Source organism: Prionailurus bengalensis, chromosome A2 (genome assembly GCF_016509475.1).
Source record: "Prionailurus bengalensis isolate Pbe53 chromosome A2, Fcat_Pben_1.1_paternal_pri, whole genome shotgun sequence".
Taxonomy (NCBI): Eukaryota; Metazoa; Chordata; class Mammalia; order Carnivora; family Felidae; genus Prionailurus; species Prionailurus bengalensis.
This window is the reverse complement of record NC_057348.1, coordinates 104984997-105004017: the sequence shown is the minus strand read 5'-3', so window position 1 is coordinate 105004017 and position 19021 is coordinate 104984997. Positions and strand designations below refer to the sequence as shown.

Genomic DNA, 19021 nt, shown 5'->3' with positions numbered 1-19021 from the left:
CACAAAAGAAACTTTTACCAAAAAAAAAAAAAAAAAGACCACAGGTGTTACCTAAGTGAGTCTAGTTAAATTTTGAAAGCAAACTCTTTATCTGATAAGGGATTAAAATCCAAAATATGTAAGGAACTCCTACACTTCAATACCAATAAAAACAAATAATCTGATTAAAAATTGAGCTAAATACTTGAAGAGACATTTCTCCAAAGAAGTTGTACAAATGGCAAACAGGCACAGGAAAAGATTCTCAATATCATTAATCATCAGGGAAATGCAAGTCAAACCACAGGATAACATCTCACACGTTAGTATGTCTATAATAACAATTATAAAAAGGCATTAAGTGTTTGTGTTGATATGGAGACATTGGAACACGTTTACACTATTGGTGACAATGCAAAATGGTGTGGCCACTATGGAGAACAGTGTGAAGGCTCCTCAAAAAATTCAAAACAGAAATGCCAATGATCCAGTAATGACACTTTTGGGTGTCTACCCAAAAGAATTAAAATCAAGATCCCAAAGAGATATCTGCACTCTCATGTTTATTACGGTATTATTCACAATAGTTAAGATATGGAAGCAATCCAGAAGTCCACTGATGGATGAATGAATATCTCTAGCCATGTGGTTCATACACAAAATGGAATATTATGCAGCTTTAAAAAGATGGCAATACTGCCATACGCAACAACGTGGGTGAACTTGGAGGATGTTATGCTATGTGACATATGCCAGTCACAGAAGGACAAATATCGGATGATTCCATTTGCATGAGAAATCTACAAAAGTCAAACCAGAAACAGAAAGTAGAGTGGTGATTGCCAGGATCTGGGCAGGTTGGGGGGGTGGGGAGGTGAAATGGAGAAATGCTGTTCAACAGGTATAAAGTTTCAGTTATGCAAGATGAGTAAATTCTGGAGATATAGTGCACAGCATTTTGCCTAGAGTAACAACACTGTATTATGCACTTAAAAAATTGTTGGGGCAGCTGGGTGGCTCAGTCAGTTAAAGCATCAGACTCTTGATTTTGGCTCAGGTCTTGATCTCATAGTTCATGAGTTCCAGCCCTGCGTTGGACTCTGTGCTGACAGTGCAAAGCCTGCTTGGGATTTTCTCTCTCCCTCTCTCTTCCCCTCTCCTATCACTCTCATTCTTCTTCTCTCTCAAAATAACTAAATACACTTAAAAAAAAAATAAAAAATTGTTAAGATGGTATATCTCATTTTAATTGTTCTTACTACAATCAAAAAATAACTGAACAGAAACAAAAAAAAAAGAGGGAGAGAGAACAATGTTCATTACCTGAGTAAGAAAGTTACAAGTTCCCGAAATACTCAAAACATGTTTTGTTCTGTTGATAAATAATACAGTGTAAATAAAGCAAATTTTATAAATAGGGAGCCTCTTAACATTCTCTATAAAATTAATGTAAAATAAATTAAACTTAAATTATCAAAATACCACATTAATTAACCAAGTATGTGGAAATAAGGATGTAGGAATATTATTCTCTGAGCAATGCCTAAAATATAAAGGGTAGTAAAATTAAAAAAAAAACTGTAATATCATGCTTTTGTGTTATACTGTAAACAATAGGAATGTCTGCATAGAATTTTAAGAGATTTGTAAATAAAATACATTTAAAAAGAGGTGGAGGTGAGTTTGAAGGTTGACTGTCCCCGGCCAAGAATCTTTTGGAGAGAAGAGTACTCTGGCCCAGACTTGAAATTTTTGTTTCTGTTATCACAGCTCTCTATACTTAGGAGATTGATATGCATGATTTCTCATAAGCTGGGCTCTTTAACATAAAAACCACTTAATTAATTCTCCTTATTCAGATTTTATTTTCACCAAATCACCATTAGATTGTAGTTTGACTTCACATGTACAGTAATTTACTGGAAGATAATGAGCTACAAAGAAAATATGAGTTATTTCATTTATTTTTCAGGGAGTTTAATCAGCTTACATGTTTGGTGTTTACGTTGGACTCTTCTGAAGTCACTAAAGTTGATGAAAATCAAGTCCTTACCAGTCAAATGGTTAATTTGTTCCAGGTACATGGCTTTTTTTTTTTTAAATTAGACTCTTGCCTCACTCATGACCCTACAAATTTCTGTAAAAATATATATTTGAACTTCTGAGGAGCACTGAAGCCTTAACCTTGGAGAAAATGGTGCATGTAGCTATCTCTTACAGGGCTCAGAATTCTGGCTGCACAAGGGAACTGATTCATAATCAGGGTTTTGTAAACTGTTAGAATGAAAAGACATTGAGGTTGAGGATGTCAATGAGTGAGATAGGGAATTTATCTCACCAGGACACACAGTTGGAAAGAAATTGATGCCAGGACAATCATAAACTGGAAGAATAAAAATAGGTCAAGACCCTGGAAGTCTAATTGATTAAAAAAAAAAAAGTATCTTGGCAGTAAGAAAGCTCGACAGCCATCAAAATAAGAGGCTGTGCTTGGGGAATGTAGTGCTGATCTAGATCTCTTTTTGACTAGGTAGCTGGGAGTAGACGCACTCATCAGTCACCTTGTTGCTGCTGATAATGTGCCTCTGTCTCTATATGTCTCCGGGCTTCCTGACTACCAGAAAATTGTTATTCATCATATTTTAAATGGTAATAAATTCTGTCCAGTTTTTACCATACTTCATTTTGTCTTGTATTTATTTATTTAGTATTAAATACTATTCATTTGAATAATATGTATACAACATTAGGCTTTTATAGTACACAATTCATGTATTAGCATGTATCGTTTTAGACCCTAGGTATGCCAGAAGAAGGAAATCATCTGGAAATCTAGTCAAATGATTGAAGCCTGAGATGGTGATATCACATCATCACACTTACTTTAAATGGAAAAAAAAAACAACTATAACCTAGAGAAATATAAAGTTATGAGATGTGTGGTTGAGGAATTCAGAAAAAATAAACTAGCAATATTCTTATTCAGTCAAATGTTTGATGGTAAATGTTGATATTACAGAATCTATATTTTGGACAAGATGTCTCACTGAAAATAAACGAATAGCTTAATTGAATTTAGTAAGCACAGTTACTGTTCATCTATGAAATTATTCTTATCTATGAAGGACCAGTTTAAATGCCATTTCCAATAAAAGCATTCCCAAATCCCCCTATGGGATTCATCCCTCCTTCTGAAGAGCAATGGAGCTTGAAAGTGCATTTTTCCTTGTATCTTGTATTAAAATTAATTACTTACAATATCTGCCTCCAGAGGCACCTGGGTGGCTCAGTCAATTAAGTGTCTGATTCTTAATCTCAGCTCAGGTCATGATCTGACTGTTTCGTTCATGGGGTCGAGTCCTGCTGTCAGTACAGACCCTGCTTGGGATTCTCTCTCTTCCTCTTTCTCTATCCCTCTCCCATTCATGCTTGCTCTTGCTCTCTCTCGGTCTCTCTCAAAATAAATAAATAAATAAATAAACCTAAAAAAAGACCCAAAAAACAAAATCTGCCTCAAAATTAGATTATAAAAGTGTTGAGACAAGAATTTCTACGTTTACAAATCCTACATAGGGTTCAGCACATGTTGAGTTGAGCCATGTGAAATTGCTGTTATTCAACCATTTTTCAATCTTACAAAAATGCAAATTTTATGTGGTCCAATGATAAGAAGAATAATAGGTACTCTGTGTTAGCCAAAATCTGAAAATTGCGGATTCCGTTTTGAAAACTGTATCTAAAACCCTGAATATCTAATCATAACTTTTTCCTAATAATGGAAAACTTGTTAATAGTAATGGCAGTATAAAAATATAAACTTTCATTTAAATTTATCCCTCAAATATTTTCAACTGGAGAGTCACAAAGTATTTTTATCTGTTTTTAATGAGCTGCTAATTAAAAAGAAATACATTTCTTTGGTTAGCAAATGTATGGAAATGCAATCTTCTTTTGCTTACATATCTGAGTTTAATTTTGTAATATTAAGTATTTGAGGTAATAGATAAATAAATAGATTGATCTAGATATATATTTGACACATAAATGCTGCCAACATACAAAAAAGCATTGTAAAATAGTGTGCTATTAAGAGCACAGGGAACCACAAATTTGTGCATATTTATAAATTCATTAAAAAAATTCAGCACTTTCTTCCTGCTTGGCTTTCTCCTTCTTACTGTATTTTTCATAATTTCTCTTCTACAATCTTATATATAAATTGTTTCTTTCATAAAAAAATTCATCTATTTCATATAAAATACATATATTTCAAAGAGCTAGTCAAATTGACAAACTAGAGTAAAAATAAAAAGAAAGCAGGAGCATTCATTAGAAAATCAACAACTTCACTCACCATTTGAAACTGAGAGTTTTTTGTAAAAATTTCTAGGGCAGTATGTCTCACAAATCTTTTCTGCAAAGCCAAGCAAGACTAAACAAACACATAGTTTATAAGGGAAACTAGCCTTTGCTTTACAAAAGAACCCAAAGTGTGTTTAAGTTTTAACCATCTGGGTTGCTAAGAAACTGAATTAATTTCCTAAAGGACTCAAGTCAGAGTAGGAAAAAAAAGTGAAAGTGGGACCTCTAATTGTTGTCTAAAACCTAGCAACAAGGCAACAACTCCCTTGCTCTTTTTTGAAAGGCTGGAAAATCAGCATATTTGGAAGCCCAATACTTAGTAAATATTGAGAGAAGAGAGAGACAAATTAATTGCACTCCAGTGCAGTTTACTAAATAATAAGTCTTTACAATTCACCTTTTGTTATTTGTTTAGTAATCTGTTTTATAAGTCAACGTGAGTTTGACACTTGATACAAACATGATTTGAGCAGTTGTTTCAACTCTCTTGTTAGCTTGGGCTTAAGAAGGTTCCAGTTAATCTCCTCAATGTTCATTTCTAAGGCAAACAAAGATTAGAGGTTCTTCCTAACTCATGACCTAACCTACTGATTTCTGTGAAATAATTTATAGAGAAACCTCTCTGTTTTTATTAATCATATCCTATACTTAATGGTAATAAATGTCCGGGGAAATTTGAAAAAAAATGTTATTGAAAAATTTCAAACATGTACAGAAGTAGACAGAATTGTGTAATGAATCACCATGGAACCATAAGTCAGCTTTAAAAAGTTTCAATTTATAACCCAAACTGATTCACATATAGCTCCAATGTATCTCCTTCCATTCTGCATATTAATTTGATGTATTGCATCATTTTATCAGTGATTACATTGGAATGTTCACTCTAAAAGATAAAAATGATTTTATTTTTAAAGTGTAAGCTCAGCACCACTACGATATCCAAAAATATGAATAACAATTCACTGATATTGAGTATCTAGGCAAAATTCAAGTTTCCAATTAGCTTATAATTTTATTTTTACTTTTTTTTTTAAATTTGTTTGCTTGATTTGGACTAGATATATACTCTCATTTAGTTTGAAATTCCCTATGATCTGAGTGTTAACTTCTCTTTCCTTCATATTTTTCTAATGGGATGTTAAATTTCCTGACCAATGACTCCTAATGGCTGGAGTCTTTTGACTATATAAACCATTATTTCATTTATAGTGAAAGTTTGCCACTGGGTGGCAGTGTGTTACTTACAATTTTATCTCCATTTATAACCTAAGCCACAAAGATTAATTTGCCTGTATTGTTTTTCCCAGTGTTCAATTTTACTGTTTTTTTTTATTTTTATGAAAATGACAGTAGAATTGAACGTACTAAATTTTCTACAATTTTGGAAATAAAATTAACCTATCTTTATGCTACCTAATTTTCTTTCTCTTTCTTGCATAGAGATGCATGATTCTTTCTCAAAAATATATGTTCAGGTGTGTCTATTTGTGTTTAGTTTACTAATATTAGTTGCCAAAATACATACATTGTGTCCCCAGGTTTCAAGAAAATAATAATCAGCTAGAAAACATACAACCTATGAGAATACATCACAAAACAAAGTACTAAATGTCAAGAGATCAGTCCTGACAGTTACTCTCATGAAAAACTAACGAGGATAGATCGTGGAAGTTTGAGAACATCTCCAAAGATTTCTTAGAGCAACTAAGATCAATTCTGATCCTTGTTAATAAAAAAGAGAGAAAAGGAAGGTGGTTTGGATGGGCAAACAGCATACAAACTACTGGAATTCTATTTAATGCTTTCATGAGCACCTTTCCAGAATATTCTGAGTGGGAAATATTATCTCATAGTTAAGTGTCTTGAGTTATGTGTGGGACCGTCCAAAAATCTATTCTTTGGTAGATAATTTTGAGTTTATAATAAAATTTTACTGCACATGAGTATCTGTGGGCTGTCCGAGAATCTGTTGCCGGGCCTCCATAAATTTAGGGAGGTAACATGTTATGGCAAAGTAAAACCTCCACACTCTCACTTTCATGTTTCCAGGTACCAAGGAATATGCACACTTGTAAAGAAGTTACCAGAATAACATATGTTTATACAAATGAATAAAATTAAAATCCACTGGAATAATAATCTTGTCATATAACTAGTAACTGCAGTTCAAAATACGCTATAAATTAAGAAGGAAGTAAAATAGGTTTTAAATTATGCTCAGAATAAGAAAATAAGAATGAGGGAATTTCTTCACTTGGGCAGGAAAAACATTATCTTAACCGATACCATAAGGTAGCTAAACAGATTAGCTTTTATTTCATCTCCTTTCTTTATCAAAGGGAATAATTTCCACACTGAAAATAACAAACATGAATAGGAAAGAATTACAGCTTGAGAGAGATGAGGAGATAATAAAATAACATAGTTATTTACATGAATTCAGGTCCATAAGACTTAAATGCATTACATTTAAGAACAATGGGAGAACCGGCAGTAGGAAATGAGGTGGCATCTTTTGAAACCTTAAGTGACAAGGTTGTATAAGAGTAGAAACTGGAAGGGTGGTGCCTGGGTGGCTCAGTCGGTTGACGACCAGCTTTGGCCCAGGTCCTGATCTCATGGTATGTGAGTTTGAGCTCCCCTCTGGGCTTTGTACAGACAGCTCAGAGCCTGGAGCCTTCTTCCGATTATGTGTCTCCCTCTCTCTCTCTGCCCCTCCCCCTCCCCCGCTCTCTCTCTCAAAAGTAAACAAACATTTAAAAAATTAAAAAAAAAAAAAAAGAGTAGATCCTGGAGATGAGACATGTCTGAGTTTACCCTTGACTCAGTAGTGCAAGGCAGGCTTCTGTGTGTTCGCCACCTGACATGTCACACAGTGTGGATTGGGGAATGGATTTTATTAGGGTAAAAACTAGACAAGCAAAGATCGGAGGAAAAGAGGACTTGAGTTTTCTGATCCCCTAGTATCCTCTAGAGAGATGATGAGGGCCAGGGCCTGATCTTAGACACACTGCGAGTGAACATTCTGGGTGATAGGAGTTCCTCCTACTGCTCTTATCTTTTGCAGAGCAAGTCTGAGAGCAACTTCATCAAAGGGGGTGGGGCCAGAGAAAACTGACTAACAAATTATCTGGGCACCAGCCTTACTGAATTTGGATGCCAGCTGTTCACAGGATTGTCCAGGAAAGACAGATGCTCAGCATCTGATGACTCTGGAGGTGTGTGCAAAATTGCATTCCTATTTTTTGAGAAAAATACTAAGGATCTAGTGGGAAGCTGAGATTGGAAGCAACCCCTCCTGTTAGGAGGAGGGAAGAGCCTCCCTATGCTAATTGTCTCATTTTCCAGGTAGATCAAGGTGAGCTCTCAAGGGCATTTTAAAACAGCCATGCTTGTTGTACCACAGAACCTCAGTAAATTTTAGAATAGATTTTCTAACATGATTAGTTATTGCTGTAGGGAAGTGGTGCTTTCTGATCACCACCAGAAATGAAGATACATCCATGGTAAGTTTATTTCCAACACAGGGCCATGTATGAATAAAGTAACTCTAACTATATGGGAGGTCTTCACGCTGTGCCTACATTGGCTGTACTACCCTAAGCCCGAGAATGCCTGGGTTGCTATTATTTATGTTCAAAGCTTGTCTGTTGATTTGTGTTTTGGTTTGTTTGTTTGTTTTCCTTTCTTCTAAAGGGCCTCTCAAATTTACTATAGTTAAAGACTTTCTCCATCAGTCATCTATGTTCAAATCACACCAATAGAAACATGATCCCTTGATGAAGTGGGAGTGATGTTTCAAAGAAGGACTTACCTGATTCCATATTTAATTACCAGGTCAAGTATCTACAATACACAACAGTACCCCACAGCTGAAACGAGAACCCAGCAAGATGGCAAACACTGCCTTCTCATCCCCCTTTCTATCATACCCCTCAGCCTCTTGATATCTTCCTTCACTCCCATCTTCAGGAGCTATTGACTTTTGTGGTTCCTCCCTCTGGTGGTTACTACTTCTTGTTTTACCACATCAGTCAGCCTATTGCTTTTCATAGAGGCCAAAATTATTTTCCCACCTTTATGCCAAATCAAAATACTAACCTTGTTTGTCACTCTAAACTAAAGCATACTTTACCTCTTTTCTCAAAGAATCATTGTAGAATTTTAGTTCTATTTGTCCAATTTCAAAACAATAGAAAATTCTATTTAAGAAATAATCTTCATGCCTTCCACATAGTGGAAATTAAATTATTTTCTTGACTTATTAAATATCTGAACATACAAGGTCTTTGCTGTTATGCTAGACACTGTCCTCGGTGCTCTACACTTGTTAACACACTCAATCTCACAGAAAGCTTTAGAAATAGGTACTTGTATTAGTTCATTTGACAGATGAGGACACACTGAAGGAACGGGTCTAATGACTTGCTCAAGATTACACAACTAATAATCAGATGGCTCACAATGAAAACCCATCCAATTTGGCTTCAGAGGCCAGGTTCATAGCCTTTACAATATACTGACTCTCAATCCGTAGTTCCCAAAGTGTGGTCCCCAACCACCAGCATGAATACCTTTTGGAAACTTGTTAGAAATGCTGATTCTTGGGGCACCCGGGTGGCTCAGTCGGTTAAGCGTCTGATTCTTGATTTTGGCTCAGGTCATGATCTCATGGCCACAACATGGAGCCCTGCATTGGGTTCTGCGCTGGGCATTGAGCCTGCTTAAGATTCTCTCTCTCTCCCTCTCCCTGTGCCCCTCCCCAGCTTGCACACGTGTGTGCCTGCTCTCTCTCTCTCTCTCTCTCTCTCTCTCTCAAAAGAAGAAAAAAATGCTAATCCTCAGGCTCTAACTCTAGTTAAGTCAGAAACTCTGGAGGTGGGATGCAGCAAACTGTGTTTTAACAAACCCCCCAGGTGATTCAGTTGTCTGTTTAAATTTGAGAAGCTCTGCTTTAGAGAATAGTGAGGGAATTATTGGTGTAGATTCTAAAATTCCTTTTGTACGGTAGCAAATCCTTGCTTTTTTAAAACATGTTTCATAACTAAAATTATTATAGAAGCTTTAACACATTATAGCACATGTAGTACAACACTCGAGAATACTGGCAGAGCTACAGAAATTTCTTAGAAAACTTAGTATATATTTGAAAAGCAAAACCAAAACTTATTACTAATTTAAAGATGGTTTAAGGAAAAAGAATTGTCATTTTATTTTACTTCCATGAGGCTAGGTATTGAAAAAACTCTAGTAGACCATGATGGGGAAGTAAGATTTTTAAAAAGGGACATAAGCACAGACTTTGCAACTTCTTAAACTAATTAGTAAAACAAATCGCAACCACCAGGGTCTCTGAAAATGCAAACAAATTGGAAAGTTCAGAATCATCACATAGAAAACTGGGTCAATAAAGTCCCATCCTTTCTAATTCCTATTAATTCCATGGAGTGTCATTTCCATTGTCTTTATCACCTCTGTAAAAATATATACCCTTAGGGAAATTAGAGAACAATATTTGGCATACACTGAAAGAGCATTTATTAATGTAACTTATGTATTTTGAGCATAAAATGCTGTGTGCTCAGTGACACTGTAGGCATCTGTTGTTATAATTTCCCTGAGTTAGAAATTAAATGTTTTCTTACATTCATCTTTCCCATATAACATGGCCTCATAACACAACGTTGTAAGAATTCCATTAATGACTAACTCCCCTTAACTTGAAGCATGAAATTGGCTGTTATTTTCCGTGTGTCAGGGAGCCTCTGTACTGAGGAATCTGTGACACACAGCAGAACCCCAGACAAAATCTGCAAAGTTAGTATAAGATACTTCTATTTCCCATTGTCCCTGGACATCATACTGAGATCATCCCATTCAAGTCAAACACATGGAGAAATAATTCGCCAGAGCGCACATCCTTATTGAAATTGATCTACTCTTTTCTCCATGAAATCAGGGGCCAACCAACTGATAAAGAGCTAATCCATGCTATTATCAGATTATCTCCTTCTGAAAACAATATATCATATCATATTAGGTGCCACTAGTAGGTGTCAATAGCCTGTTCATAACCCCAGAGAAATTTGTATTACCTCTTTTAATCCTGAAATTACTTATGTGAAAGTTATTGGTAATTTTCCTATTTATCCCTTCAGTAGAATCCAGGAATCCTGTCTTATAAAATGGAAGGAATTATCATACAATATTTTGCAATTCTTATTGTTTCAAAAGTTTGGGTAAATATGTGTGGGTATATGGGAGGAAGACTTTTTTAATGTTTATTTAATTATTTTTTACAGAGAGAGAGCACACAAGTGGGAGAGGGGCAGAGAGAGAGAGAGAGAGAGAGAGAGAGAGAGAGGGAGAGGGAGAGGGAGAGAGACGGAGACACAGAATCCGAAGCAGGCTCTAGGCTCCAAGCTGTCGGCGCTGAGCCCGACATGGGGTTCAAACCCATGAACCATGAGAACATGACCTGAGCCGAAGTCGGACACTTAACTGACTGAGCTACCCAGGCATCCCTGGGAGGAAGACTTTAATTTTCAAAAATTTTACTATTTAAGTAATGCCAGAGAACAAGTACAGGATTAGCAGGATTAACTTGGAAAAGCCTTCTTTCTGGTAACTTATTTCCAATGGTTAAAACTAAAACTTTTTATTGATTAATTAAATATACATTGTCTAGTGTTGAGATGAGTAACAAGGACCTGTGTCTGTTGAGGAAGAAGCCAGAAGAAATAGAACAAACACAGATGTTCTCAAACTCATTTTCTGATTTGAAACAGCTGTGATGTGCCTAAGAACTATAAACATGCAAACACGTGGACCTCTCAGTGTGCCTACATAATTGACTCTTAATATTTACTTATTTACTGAGCAGTGTACATTTAGTCTCGTATTGTAAAAGACCTCATCCACATATATCAAAAGTCTTCTTTGACATAAAATTTCTATGGGAAAGAAAGATCAAATATCTACAGGGAAGATAGATCAAATTCTTATTTGTGGATTTTAAGTTCCCAATGACTTGAAAAGTCTTCATGGGATCTGTGGGTATCCCTTGCCTTATCTGAGTCCTGAAAAATGAGGTATTATGGAAGCATATGGATTCATAATAATCATGGTGCCCGATACACCAAGATGCTTTCAGAGAAACTTCCCTGCTCACAGCCCAGCTGAAGCTACAGGGAGCCCTAGGTAGACCAGTGGCTTTACCTTCCAGACTGAGTCTGATTGGTTCAGATTTGGACCCCTGACCCAAGTATAGCCAGTACCTAGATATGCCAGGGAACCTAATGATGGCCTCACAACAATGACAGATGTGTAATCAGATATACCCTAGAAAAATTTGAATTGAGGGAAATAAATCAAATCACACACGCCAGTATGTGTTCAAGTATGAAATAGAAAGAAGTCATGAGGTACAGTCAAGGTCCAGAATGGTACAGTTAGTTGTATTTATGATGAAGTAGGAGTTACATATAAGCAGAAAAAAAGTATTTTTTTTCAACCATATATAGAGGTTGACTCATAATATTGGATGAGCATTAGAAGAGATTCCACAAATTATGGCTGTTGAGCTCTGTCTATAGAGTTTCCTTTTACTCAGCTGGCTTCAGCTTTTATTTTTGGATTTCATGACAGTGTTTCTTCTTTATCATTTCATCTGCATTCCGCAGGTCCCTTCGTACATTAGGTGACTAAAATGTGAATCAGTCCCTTTCAACCAAAAAAGTCTAAACGAAAGTTGAGCTATAACTTGAATATTTTGTGAAGGAAAAGAATGCCTTTTAAATGCCTTAAAATTTTTCTCCCAAGAAAGACTTTACATTGACATGAATATATTTTTAAGGCTTCCATTAGTAGCATTAATATTCTGTAATGTGGTGGACCACAAACCCTAGTCAGTAAACAAGTTACATCACAATCGCCTACATGGTTACTATATAGATTTTTGGGCTCCATCCCCAGAGACTATAGTCAGCAAGTCTAGGATAAGCCTGGAAATCCACAATTTAAAAATAGTCACCAGGCAACTTTGACGCACAGTTATGTTTAGAAAAAAATTAGGAATTTAGATTTAGAAGGCCTGATTTGGGTCTAGATAAGTAACCTATTCTTTTGTCTTTCCAAGTTTAGATTTCCTCATATTTACTACAGATAATAATACTCTCTACCGGGTTGAGACGATCAGTGAGATAATATACACAAAAGTAAAGCAATTCTGGAATAAAAGTTTAATTACCTGATTACTGGAATTCCTTATAAATGCATTGGTGCCTTTTCATATAGACTTGATGAAATCCTGAAATGCCTGCCATGCCACAGCCCCAACCCAAGGAATTCCCAGCCCATGGCATCATTACAAGTTTCCCATGCCAATAGGCTCATTCCAAGGGCTCCCATGCCCATAGACCTATGTCAAGGAATTCTCGTGCCAAAATTTTTCAAGGCATTAGTACCAATTAGGTTACTATAAATAGTGATAATAATGATAATAACAAGAGTATAAATAGTAATAATAACAAAAGATTCTCCTTGTTCTTTAATTGTAGATTTTTTATTTCATTTTTTGTTTGAGTGCTCTCCTTTTCATTTTCTTCAGTAATATAAACTTTATTTTCAACTCTACTGTTCTCTTTGTTAATGGAAATACAAATTAATGATACATGAATGGTTAAAAACAAAATTACAGGGGCACCTGGGTGTCTCAATTAGTAAAGCATCCGACTTTGGCTCAGGTTGTGATCTCACGGTTCATGATTGTGAGCCCCGCATCAAGCTCTGTGCTGACAGCTGAGAGCCTGGAGCCTGCTTCAGATCCTGTGTCTCCCTTTCTCTCTGCCCCTCCCCCGTTTGCACTCTGTCTGTCTCTCAAAAATAAGTAAATAAACATTAAAAAAATTAAAAACAAGAAACAAAATTACATCCATAAAATGAAACATTATGAAGTTGTTACAAATGCAAAATTTCACACATGTAATTTACATCAAAATATAGCATAAAGTATATATACAGCACAATCTCCATAATGTCATAAATTACATCACATACATGTATAGTGGTATTTGCATATGTATGCACATGGATGTCAAATGCTGGAAGAATGTATATGAAAATTTGACATGGGATTCTATCAGGTTCACTTCTTACATTTCTTATTTTTCCAATTTTCTACATTAACTATGTATTATTTTACAAGTTAAAAAACAATTATTAAAATTATTTTTAAATTAAAAAAATAAATGAATATAGTAGAGGATACAAGTGGCCCAATGGTATCAGATCTCAATATGGAAATATCTGTCATGACCACGTATGTAATTCAGGCACTGGCACTAGTGAGACTTTCAGCTTGGCCTTAGAACAAGGGGCCATGGGGCTTCTCCAGGATGATGCACAGGTCGTTGAATAACCTAAGGAGTAGGTTCCAGTTACGCAATTGTCCTGAACTCAGGCTGTAAACACAGTGAATCCAGTTTTTCCCAGGGGAGAGTCTGGTTTTACCTGACTCATAACGAGTGAGCCTGGCATGGTAATTTCCTGGAGTCAAGTGATATTAAATTGTAAATTGGGGGACCTATGTTCAGATCACTTCAGACTATTAGCAAACCAAATATGAGATAAATATAAAAAATAAAGGATTTGACCAAATAATAGAATAATTCAGAGATTTTGAAATATTTTTAAGTTGACTGTTTAAGAACATAACACAGAAAGGTCATAGGATATCAATGATTATAGGTTGAACATTGATTGTTTTTTATCATAAATTTCAAGATCTAAAGTTCTATAAATAAGAATGGGAAGAAAACCAAATAAGAGAACACTGGCTTTAGAGACATAAGAGCCACATTTGAGTTCCAATTTCTCCAGTGAGTATAGCTGATGGACTTTAGGTATGTGTAACGACCTCTTCAAACCTTACTTCTGCATGCAGAAATTGAGATAATTGCACTGCCTATTTTACACAATGTTCTGAGAATGAAGCAAACGACTGTGTGTAAAAATATTTTATAACATTAAAAAAAATCCATGTACACACACATCTAGGTTTGTTTTTTTTTGTTTTCATCCTTGCAACTTCTAAGTCACCTAATCACAGTTTATTTACAATTAAAAGTAACTACAATTCTTTTTATTTGTTTGTTTAGGTGTCAGTGAGGGTTTCACAAATTCAAAATAGATATCGTGAGATGTAAAATATGACAAAACTTATTTTTCTTTCCTAAAGCAAGACTATTTAAGATCTTTATAGAGCAGAATCCACTCAACTCTACCAACATGTTTCAAAACTTTTACCTTAGATCTTCAAGTCTTTTGCTGATGCCATGCCCTGGGCAATATTTCCAGCTGGAAGAAATTGACGCACCAGTTAAGGGATTAAGACATCAGCTAAACATTTTCCTACCGAGACTTCAATGTCAACAACCTCACTCCTATTCTCTCTGGGCAGGAGTTTAACACTTCAAGGGATGAGAAAATATTTCTTCATCTTGTAAGAGATGGAGACCATGGATTGTATGTGTATATGCACATAAATGCTAGCTCTATTTGCATCTTCTCATTTACCAACTTGAACTAGTAACTGATGTCAAAAGCAAAGTTAGACTTTAATCTGCATATCTGGGTTCATTGCCATGACATACAGAAACTTTCAATATATAATTTGAATTTTAACAATAGTTACACTAATGATGCTCTTTGAAAAATAGTTATGTTTAACCAAATAGACAAATTGGTTATACTGTTACATGTCTTAGCCTAAATCAATGTGATTTTGCTCATCTAAAACAGAAGATTCTCAGTGACCTGAGTAAACAGATAACAGAACTACTTTGGTTACCCAAATGAAGTCTTTTTACTTCTCTGACTTTTTTTTATACAACTGCCACTCTACTGCAAATGTTAATTATTTGAATGTATTAGTATCATAATACTTATATATTTTATGTATATATGTATTCATACATGTTTTAAGTATACAGTCCCTGGGGAAAAAATATCCTATCCATTCAACATCAAAATTAGTGCTTCACATGTCCTGGGGGTAGAAGAGGAGAAGGAAATTGCCAGAAAGAGAGCACACAAAATACATAAGTAAACAAAAACAAAATATAAGTCTATCGAATCCACGTCAAACAAATACACAATATTTAACATTGCTTCTGCTCTTCATTGAACCTTTCTTCTTTTTCAGGATTGTTTGTATTTCATTGATTCTTTTTGAGGCAGAGAAGTCTCCTGAATGGTTGTTGGAATTTAGAATTATTCAATATGATTATAACTGAATGTCCAGAGGGAAATGCTGCCATTATGTCCTTTACCACAAAGAAGCACTGACTTCCGTAAGGAATACTGAATGTCATATTGGCCATGAAGGCAGCAAAATAAGAAATAAAGAAGCAAAAGAATGTTATCACTGTTTTTAATGCATTTATATGGGCTTCTGTGCTGGCATTTCTAACACCATGAGATCTGTTTTGCATCCGATGAGTGTGCCTATAGAGAGAAATGAATAACATAAAAGTACACATCACAAATATGGCTAGTGGAAATAGTAATGCCAAGTTGACAAGAAGTACTCCATTAATTGGCCTTATCTTGAGTTCAGTCTTCTTCAGCGTGGCATTCTTGAGGAAATCATTATTGTTGATGTTTTTAGGGTAACCTACATCCATACACACAGCGGCAATGCTCATGGAGGCCAGCAGGCTTCCCAGAAGCAGCCAAGGCATTAACTTTGAGATCCTGAATTTCAGCCAAAGAAAATAGGATTGAGTGAAGCCTGATATCTTGAGGCAGTAAAACACAGAAAGGCAGGTGGCAAACCAAAGACTGACAGAGCTAAAAAACATCCAAAAGAACAACATTGCTGCACCATAAATTTTTACCCTATAAAAGAGTGGAAAGAACACAGAGAAAAAACTTTGTACCATTAACACCATCAACAAACCAAATCTCGATATCCCTATACATATGCAAAGGAGTTGCATTGGTGTTAGCTTTCTGCTTTTGATCAATTCTTTACCGTTGATGATTACAAGAAATCCATTTACTGTAATCCCTGTAATAAATTCTGCTGACATGATGATAAGGTGAGGAATCGCTGACAAAGAGGAGGCCATGTTCCCTACCATAAATCTTAGCTTTTTCTTGTGGAGGTGTTAAATACCTCCACCGGATGATCTTGCAGATAGAAACGTAGAGCACTGAGAAATCTGACCTTCTGCCAATTCCTGGATCATAAGTAGACTCTTGCACTAGATTTTTACTGGAAGGAAGAAAATCAGAGGGACTACTTTTTGAATCTGGTGCTCTTCACAAGAAACTGCGAATGCAAATCCAAAAATTTGAATGAAGGTTGGGTCTTCCAATTACATCCTAGGGAAAAATGCCATATTGGCATTCATCAGTTCTCATTCGTTTTCAATTTTGCTGAAAAATATGATTATAAATATATTTTATTTAGCTTACTATTATTTCCTTTTTGCCTTTTATTTTTTCCGAATGACAAATGATACAACCTCAAGACAGACAACTATTTTTATTATTGCCACAAGTATCCAACCTCAGACGTGCCTCTTTCCCCAATACACTTTTTTTTCCTAATAATAATTCTAAGACACTTTACGAAATGTCCTCCTCCCCGCTCCCTACTCCCCCCACCCCACAAAGGCAATTTCTTCTCTAGACTTGAAAATTATTTCCTGAAATGAAGAATCCTTCATTCCCTTAAATGAGCTCTCATATTTTTAAAGTTTTATTTGTAGAATTCTGACCCGAGCTTCAGCAAACTGCAGTAATAAAAGTAATGCATAACCAGGATAAAATTCTCATGCTGACGTCATTTAATGCTCCTGTTAAAGAGTATCATTTGAAAAGGTTATTGAATCTATTATTACAAAGAAATGTTCACATAATCTTACTGAATTATAAATACATTACATGTGCTAAATCCCAAAAACCAAAGCAAAAAAAAAAAACCCAATTTGATTAAAAAATGGGCAGAAGGTCTGGATAGACATTTTTCTAAAGAAGACATATAGATGAGCAAATCATTAATTATCAGGGAAATGCAAATAAAAACCGCAATGAGATATCTCATCTGTTAGGATGGCTGCTTTCTAAATGACAAGAAATGACAAGGGCTGGCAAAGTTGTGGAACAAAGGGAACCCTTATTCACTGATGGTGGAAATTTATATTGGTACAACCACTATGGAAAACAGTGTAGAGATTATTCAAAAAATTAAAAGTAAAACTACCATATGATTCAGCAATTCCACTTTTGGGTATTTATCTGAAGAAAACAAAAACACTAAATCAGAAAGACATATGCACCCCCATATTCATTGAAGCATTATTTATAAAAGATATGGCAACAGCCTAAGTGTCCATCAATGGATGAATGGATAAAGAAATTGTGATACATCACACACACACACGCACACACACATATTATTCACCAATAGAAAATAATGAAATCTTTTCATTTGCAACAGCATGAATGGACATTTAGGGCATTATGCTAAGTGAAATAAGTCAGACAGGAAAGACAAATACTGTATAATCTCTCTTATACATAGAATCTAAAAACAAACAAATAACCCCTCCCAAAACAAACAAACAAAAAAAACAAAATCAAGCTCATAGATACAGAGAACAAATTGGTTGTTGCAAAAGGCAAGGAGTAGCAAGTGGGACAAATGGGTGAATTTTTCTTTTTTTTAGTTAAATGAGTTGATTTTTTTTATTTTAGAGAGAGAGAGCAGGAGTGAGAGAGAGGGGAAGAATGAGAGAGAGAGAGAGAGAGAGAGAGAGAGAGAGAGAGAGAGAGAATTGTAACCAGGTTCCATGGTCATCGTGGAGCCCAACACAGGGCTTGATCTCATGACCCTGGGTTTAGGACCTGAACCAAAATCAAGAGTAGGACACTCAGATATAATTCTTTTCCAAGAGGAAGATGGCGGCGTAGGAGGACGCTGGGCTCACCGCGCGTCCTGCTGATCACTTAGATTCCACCTACACCTGCCTAAATAACCCAGAAAACCGCAAGAGGATTAGCAGAACGGAGTCGCCGGAGCCAAGCGCAGACGAGAGGCCCACAGAAGAGGGTAGGAAGGGTGGCGAGGCGGTGCGCGCTCCACGGACTGGCGGGAGGGAGCCGGGGCGGAGGGGCGGCTCGCCGACCAAGCAGAGCCCCCGAGTCTGGCTTGCAAAAGCGGAGGGGCCGGGCGGACTGTGTTCCGACAGCAAGCGCGACTTAGCGTCTGGGAGGTCATAAGTTAGCAGCTCTGCTCAGAAAGCGGGAAGGCTGGAAGACAAAGGGAGGGAGAGCTGCTGAGCCCCCGGACGACAGAGCTCAGTTTGGCGGGGAACAAAGGCTCCGCGCAAACACCCAACTCTGCGCTTCTTCGGAGCCAAACCTCCTGCAGCGGATCTGACTCCCTCCCGCTGCCACAGGGCCCCTCCTGAAGTGGATCACCTAAGGAGAAGCGAGCTAAGCCTGCCCCTCGTGCCCCTGTGCACCTTGCCTACCCACCCCAGCTAATAGGCCAGATCCCCAGCATCACAAGCCTAGCAGTGTGCAAGTAGCCCAGACAGGCCACGCCACCCCACAGTGAATCCCGCCCCTAGGAGAGGGGAAGAGAAGGCACACACCAGTCTGACTG

The 19021-nt window shown here is 36.4% G+C and overlaps 1 protein-coding gene across 1 annotated transcript; it reads right to left on the bottom strand.

Moving 5' to 3' along the window:
* Positions 1-15560: 15560 nt before the first annotated feature.
* Positions 15561-16475, bottom strand: LOC122486446 (taste receptor type 2 member 7-like). The gene has a single exon (XM_043585851.1). The coding sequence runs from the start codon at positions 16473-16475 to the stop codon at positions 15561-15563; it is 915 nt and encodes a 304-aa protein (XP_043441786.1).
* Between the last annotated feature and the right edge of the window lie 2546 nt (positions 16476-19021).

What these genes read in the sequence shown, in the direction of transcription:
- LOC122486446 (XM_043585851.1), bottom strand. Translation starts at nt 16,475, where the DNA reads ATGGCCTCCTCTTTGTCAGCGATTCCTCACCTTATCATCATGTCAGCA.